The sequence below is a fragment of the Arachis duranensis genome, chromosome 7 (genome assembly GCF_000817695.3).
Source record: "Arachis duranensis cultivar V14167 chromosome 7, aradu.V14167.gnm2.J7QH, whole genome shotgun sequence".
NCBI lineage: Eukaryota > Viridiplantae > Streptophyta > Magnoliopsida > Fabales > Fabaceae > Arachis > Arachis duranensis.
Genome location: NC_029778.3, coordinates 11,130,823 through 11,138,687, shown reverse-complemented (window position 1 = coordinate 11,138,687; position 7,865 = coordinate 11,130,823). Strand labels below are relative to the sequence as shown.

Here is a 7,865-nt window from a genome sequence, read left to right as displayed (position 1 = left end):
AGGTTGTATTTAAAATATTTATATAGAAACAAAACAGGTTTTAAGATACAATAGAGATTAAAAAGAACTACTAGATTAAAGTATATATATCTTAAACAAAGAAGATAAAAAGCAGTTTCCAGTAACTTGATTAAAAAAAATCCCAAAATAAAAGCTACTCGGTGTATATATATCTCTTATATTTAACTACTTGACAAGGTGTATCAAAAGAAGCCAATGATCAATTATTAAAGTATACTAAGTGTGCTTAAAGCTTTCTGACCAAGCAAGAACCCTAAAGAAATATATATAAACTACCAAGTTTAATTTTCTCATCAGTTCAGGAAGGGACAAAGCTCAAAAGCAGCAAGAAAGAAAGGGAAGCTTTATAATGGTGCTTTTCTATGCATTATATTATATAGATATATATATTATATAAAAATGTTCCCTACTTCGCTTTAATATATATTTTTTTCACAGGAATAATATGTCCTACACACACTATCTTAAGATGAATAAGAAAAGAATTATGTTCTTTTCAAAAAGTTTTTCCTTACATTACATGACATAAATTATCATTACTTTGACCTCTATCCATAATCCATTTTCTTTCGGTGGTTTTCATCTTATTCCCAGTAAAGAAAAAAAGCATCATTGATCTGAACATCAGTGTTGAAGCATAGCCAGATTCGCAATACAATTGGCTTCAAACCAAGTAAATATTAGGTTTAACCCGTTGATTCAACTAGCTAAACTTAAACCAAAATAAATAAATAAATAATAAAAGAAACCAGTATCTTGTGTGTACTCGCTCTGTTTTAATTTATCAATATTTTATACTTACATCTGTTTATTTGTGATATCCGGATAGTGATTACTTTCCCCTCAATTATACAATTAATAATCTTGAATGCTGAGTCTTTATGGTACTAATAGAATTGGTTCCATCAACTCATATAGCTTGTTACATTTATTAAGAACTTTTTTTTACTGTGTCTTATTCTCTGTTTCTTCTCCTCAAAAAATAAATGAAAGGAAGTAACTTCTATTTTTATAACTCAGAAAAATTAAGTAAAGTTATCATAATGTCAACTAAATTTATGAATTTTTTAAAGTAGGTTGACGTAATTATAAAAATAAATAACAATAATACACATTTTGACATTTTGTGGTGGTGGAGAAATTGTTTTATGCTGGTGGTGTTAGGAAATTATTTTAATTTCCTAATTTATTTATGTGCAATACATATATTAATTATAATCACAAATTATGTTATTTTAAATTAAATGGCTTTTATAATAGTGATCTTATTTATTGTTATAAATGCTAAATTGAATAAATCATTATTACTTTTGATTTGAAATTAAATGAAAATAAAACCAGATATTATCTTTTGTTCTTTAGATAATTATCTTTTGAATTTTAAATATATTATCTTTTGGACTTTAGATACTATTTTATTTGGACTTTAGTGTTTAATAGTACCATGCTTAAATATAAATAGGCCTTCAGGATTTCGGTTTCCAATATACCAAAACCGCCTTTGTCGTTCTTTCTCCATCAGAAGAGTCACAATTCAGTCGCTAGGGATAGGTTCTGATCGAGGAAGATCGAAAGAACCACAAAATCCAAACTCTAGATCGAAAAAATTCTCACACATGAATGCTAATGAATATATTACGGGCCATAAAGCAAGCTTATAGGCTATTAATTTTGTTGGCAACTTGGTATCTATTGTCAATTGTCATGTTTGATATCGTCCCATGCATCCATGTGTGTTCAATGATGATGACCATGCTTGGCAGAACATGTATTCTATTCGTCCCTGCCCCGTGTATTGCATCATCGATCTCCTCCTATGTTTAGAGAGAAATTTTGGTCTCAATTGAGTGAAGTTGCAGCTGGGGAGATCTGTATTTGGAGAAAGGCAAAGGCTTAGTTTGATGTTGATTCGGTGTAGAAGTCAAAAACCAAGATGTTGCAAGTTTCGGGATGATTAGATAAGTTGATTTTCGTTTGGTATGCAATTAGGACTAGTAATGGGTAGAATAGCGTTTAAACTGTACTCTAACTCGAGTTAACAATATCTCAACCATAATCTTACTCACCCTTTAAAGTTTTCAACACTACCCTATCCACACAAAAATTAAATTTTTTCAAATATAAAATTCAATTATGTCATATTTCATACATATTACATAACAGTGGTTGAGAGGAGAATGAATGTCATAAATAGAGAGAATGACGCGGTGAAGAATAACAGTGCAATGAACAGGAAGAGTAGTGAAGAGACGTTATAGCAATGGTGGGAGTTGAAGCAACGCCCGCAGGAGTTGCAGCAATGAAAGAAGGAAGAAAAAACTTAGAGTTGCAGCGAGGAAGGAAAGAACTTAGGATTTTTAAATGAAAAAAATTTGAGAAACCGCGAAATCAACTTAGGTTTCTGAATTCACTTGCTAGTTTGTGAAATTGACAAATTGTGATATATAAATTTTATTTTTAAGTTCTATTTTTATTTTAAGTAAACTTTATAAAAATACAAACTTACTAAATTAATGATTTAAATGATTAGCTTAGGTTAATTTGAATTTTTACAAGTAGTCATGGGTTCAATACCCTCTCTACTCTATTCAGAGTGCCGGATAAACAATCCTATCCAATCAGAAATACCCAGAGTAAGGTACATGTTGCCAACTCTAAATTACACATCCTGTTAACAAAGTTATTTACGCCCACAATCTTTTTCTATCTGTTTAAACATAAGCTCTATTGTCAAATCAAATTATCTATAATTAAGAACTCCAATTGTACTGAACAACCAACATTTGCTAGTGCCGCCGGAGATCATAATTCTTGCAGAAGCAGGTTGTGTTTTGCACCTCACCCCGTGTTTATTTAACCATCAAGATTACAATATTTCACAAGATTTTAAGACTACTTAGTATTTAATTTTACGAATACTTCATAATATATTTAGTGTGCATCAAGCCTAGATCGGACAATACTCGGACCCCAGCCCCCCAAAACCATTGGGGAAGTAGCGGGTACAAGCAATTTGCATACCACCGCATTCCATTAAATTAAATCACTAACTCTAAAATGCATTAAGCCATGAACGGAAGGCCCGCATATACAGTATAAGCAAAATCTCATTCCCCAGATTGCAAATTAAGAGAATTAATAAAGCCATGATTAACAGGTGGAACAAGGCTGAACAATGGTGAAATTACGGACTTAAACCTATCCCGAAGGGCTACGGTACTATCTACATTTGATGGACAACATCTACAAGGAAAACATCGTTGCATCTATATCGCTATTCCTGCTTCGGTTCAAAAGAAGGCACCTCTTCATCTGAAAAACCACCACCTGCATCATTAGGATTCTTCACCTCTAAATCGGAAATACCGTATTTGCCACATAAATCTGACGCACTCTCCCCAACTGCCTTGGACACTCCGGTAAGTGATGCTAATCCCATGGCAGCAATGCTGTTTGCAATAACACCAATGTCGCTGGTACCAGTATAAAGACCACGGCTTCCGGCAACAAGTAGGTTGTTCGGTTTTTCATTGGGATTAGTTAAAATTGCTGGAAGAGGATCCCCAATAACCTGTTGGTTACTCTGGTTTGAACCACTAATCAGCAACCTTAGAGTTTCTCTCGCACCCTTCACCACAGAATCAGATTCAGGAATCAGTGGGTTCACAAGCTTTGGATGCAATGGAGGGATGCTAGTTGACATAGCAGGGCCAGCACTCACAAGATAGCCCTGACCTGAAGAGCAAACATCAATTACTGGAACATGTACAATTGGATCACACATCAACGGTGTGAAAGTAGGAATCTGCTGAGACGTTGGTAATGACATTCTAACCAACGGATCAGGCAGAAATGGAGGAAAATCCATGGTTGCACTAATATCAAGAGGCTGTACAGGCTCCAACAGGGTGGCTGGCAGGGTGTTGGGTAACAGAGAGGCACCTGAAGGACAAGGTGAGTCAATAGATGAGTCGGAGGATTGTGGAAGTGATCCAAGTGATGGAATACTTGAAATCCCAGCTGGACACCAGCAATAATAGGGAGAAAGAAGGGGTGACACAAGGGGAGGGATTCTCCCTGCTATGCTAACATTAGATGGAGTAGCAAGCTTCCCTAGTGATTCAAGAAAATTTGAGGAAGGATATGCTAAACTATGCGCAACTTCAGAAACCTTGTTATGATCCAAAGTTGATGATAAATCCAAGTTGTTTGTTGAATCATTTATCGAGTTATCAACAAATGACTGATGGCTGTCACCTCGGCGTTTAATTTTCTCCCTGGCAGCAATCCTGTGGGGAGACATCCTTGGGGGTGCCTCTTTGAAAGAACTAGACCTTGGACTAAGTATATTCTGATAAACGGCGCTATCTCCCTTCCCTGCCTGACCTCCAACATTTCGAGATCGAGGAAATTTTGTCGAGATGGGTGAATTTTCAACAGCTGAATTACAGCTGGATGTGGAGTTAGCACATGGGGAAGCACACATTGAACTTTCTGCAGACCCCACAAGATATGCACGAAGCTGAGTTGCAAAGCAATCAAGCCGAGACTTGCTAATGCCACTCAACTCAGCGATGGATGGTTTCCTCTTTAGCAGATCCTTCATCTGATATATTGCAGGAAATAAACATCTTTAGAACACCACCAAAAAACAGAAGATAGGAAGTATGCCGAATTAATTTTATATCTAGTCTCATGCCATGTACAACACAAAACAGATACATGCCAAAAATTACCTTTCCAAGTAACTCAACTCCCAAAAGCTTAGACTTCTCTGAGCACCAGAAGTAAAATGTTCTACTATCTGGAGTTCTTACAATGAAGGATCGACCAGAAGGGTCGGATGAGATTTCATCAACAAGAACTGCAGAGCAATGCAATTCATTGGAAAATGTAAATATTCGCTCTACTTTGCCATCATCCCCAATGAAGGAAAGGCGAAGATCAGAACTTGGCAGTAATACAAGTGTCAGGTTGCCCCTGAGAACAATATAGCATGATGACCTATTAGTCGATAGTTGAGAAGATAACTGTGAAGAAATTAAACAAACAGGCAATTGTATCACCCTTTCTCAAATATGTTGGGATTCAGAATCTCCAACAGTTACAAGCTTAGTTTGGGAATTATTATTATATTACTATTATTAGTTATTTGATTGAAAAAGAAGACCTTATTTCAGTTAACATGAGTTTTAGACCACATAGCAAGATAATGGTCTGCATCACTAGACATGGAAATTCTAGTTCTTACTTTTTATGGTATCAAGAATATACACCAAACAAATTCATCGAAGTTGTTCTATTCAACATTGTTTTCAATAGCCAATCAAACACTGGGGACAAATTCATAGTTGGTGAAAAACCTTGGTATCTTCTCTGAGAAGTATTTACAATTAAATGCACATAATTAGGCATTTTTGTTAGAAGTAAAATCATACTAACTTACAAGCACCCTGAACCCTTCCCACCACTATAAATAAACCTAACACAGAATATGACTTTCTATTTCATGAATAAGTTGATCAAACATGGTATGAATATATATATCAGAAATACTAAATAAAATTCATATCAACTATGGTCAATTCAGATAATTATCAAAAGAAATTCTATGCATATGCAGTCAACAGAAGCAAAATTTGAAAAAAGGAAAAGAAAAACAAAAGAGAACATGTTTAGCATCTCACTGTAAACATAGAATACAATATCAATTCACAACAAAGCTAAGCATACTAATAGACAAGTAAACATCATAGGTCTAAAATAGTGTGATCTAACTGGTCTGCTTTATCCCCACATAAGTTATTCAAACCTATAGGTCTGAAAAGCTAAACAGCAGCAACATATATAATATAGGATCATGAAACTACCTTTACTTCCTCTTATTTCAGAGATCATAAATACGCCCAGTTACCTACAAGTCAAAAGACATTTTTACTTGGAAGAATGAACATATTACCATCAATAAACTAGACTATAGACTCCAGCATTTACCGCCAAACATCAAGCAAATTTTAGCAAAACTATATTCACGAGCAAATTTTATATAAGAAAAGACAGCATCTCAAACAAATATTTTCAACTATTGCCAATAGATAGACAGATATTACAGGAAGCTAGATTGCTACACAACAGATAAGTTATCAATCATGTATAGAATACACTTGAATGCTACTTCAATTTTTATAATAGCCATGTCAACGAGTATCAACAGCAAAAGAAACTAATTATATTGTAATGGATCAGACAGCTAAATAAATGAGAATTTAAATATGCACATGAAGATTATCACATTAGAGAATAATCAAACAACAAAATCAGAACAGTTAAAAAAAACTTATGTCTGCACAATTATATCAATGGCTGTGCCAGTAAAAGTCAACTAACAGCCATAGGTTTTAAAATACAAGGTATGTTAAATTAAGATTTGTGCTATCAACCCAACATATTCAGGCCGCGGTACAGAAGTCCACTGCACATATTTACAAAGACTTGAGTATATTTAGAGCACTAAAATATTCTATGCATTTATGAACACTTTTTCTCCGACAACCAGAAGGTTTGACAACTGAACTCTGCCCATTGGCTTCCATAAATGGATGTGGCTGTGAACTTTGTAGTTGTCATTAAACACATGGCACAAATTAGATTATCCTTGGGCAGTGATGGTAAGCCACATCAACATGGCTCCCACAGAGGCAAGGGTAGACCGGCCTAAAAGAAATGGGAGCAAGAGCTTGCCCATTAGAAAGACTTAAAAGAAACGGCAGCTGAACCATTCTATTTTCAGGATAGAAAAAACGTTTCAACTTCACTGAAGTAGAGGCAGATAAGTCAAAGATGTATGTGTGCTAATCAATCAATCAATTAGACACACTATACTTTCGATTATGTAGAAGTTGGAACTGATGAAATAAACTAGCCTCACTTGATAAAGGTCAAGAAATGTACATGTAAAACAGCCTCACTACAATGAGACTGAAACTGGTCACCAAGAAATAGAACACCTAACAGTTACCAAAAGAAGAACAACATAAACACAACCTTTAAGCATACAGAGACGAACAAACACCAAATTTGTTTATCTGAAAAAAATTATTAAGGAAAGAAAAAGATGAATTGTAGACACTTAACAACCTAATAAACGGGAGAGGGAAAAAAAGAGGGGGAGACAGAGATGGAAAACAAACACAAATTCAAACTACTTTACACAACAATAAACGCAGGATTTATAGTTAGGCGTTTGCGCCTTATCTTATCCAATGGATTGCATTATATAAACAAGTTTTGTAGGAAAATCGAGAGGAAAAGAGATGCACAATAGAAGTTTCAAAAATATTTGCCCGTCAATGGGGGGAAAAAATAGTTAGGGTTCCGCAAAACTTTAAAATGACAATACCTAATAGCAGTTGGACATAATCGTGTGCCTTCCTTGTTAATCTTCCCAACGCGGACCGAAACAAGTGGCACGCAGAAGCATCTGGCTAGCATTCCAACCTCCGATGGCTCGAAATGCTGCAACAAGAAGAAAATAGAAAGAAATAAATTAAATCCTCAGTGAAACATAAAAGAAAGCATTACCACTAAGACAATTATCACAATCGTCACAACCATACAATGAAGGATACACCACTCATCAAACGGTGCTAAAAAATATCAACAAAATCATCGAGAACAAAGCATACCTGACTCAATTGAGTCAGCAGATGATCTTCGGCGACACCACACGCAGCGTTCATCTTCAGCAAAGGCTTCATCCTCTCGTCGGCGCGGCACGCTCCCATGACTTGCATGTCAAGAGCCTGCAGCCACTGCAGCAATCGATCCTCACGGTTGCTCTGCTG

At 35.3% G+C, this 7,865-nt stretch overlaps 1 protein-coding gene across 1 annotated transcript in view; it reads right to left on the bottom strand.

The window, feature by feature from the left end:
• Positions 1–3,110: 3,110 nt before the first annotated feature.
• LOC107457699 (uncharacterized) overlaps positions 3,111–7,865 on the bottom strand; it is a gene marked incomplete in the record, with an annotated part of 5,118 nt that continues 363 nt past the window's right edge. Inside the window, 4 exon segments of the mRNA XM_016075864.3 lie at positions 3,111–4,627; positions 4,758–5,001; positions 7,421–7,536; positions 7,707–7,865. Coding sequence (XP_015931350.1) covers positions 3,296–4,627; positions 4,758–5,001; positions 7,421–7,536; positions 7,707–7,865 — 1,851 coding nt within the window.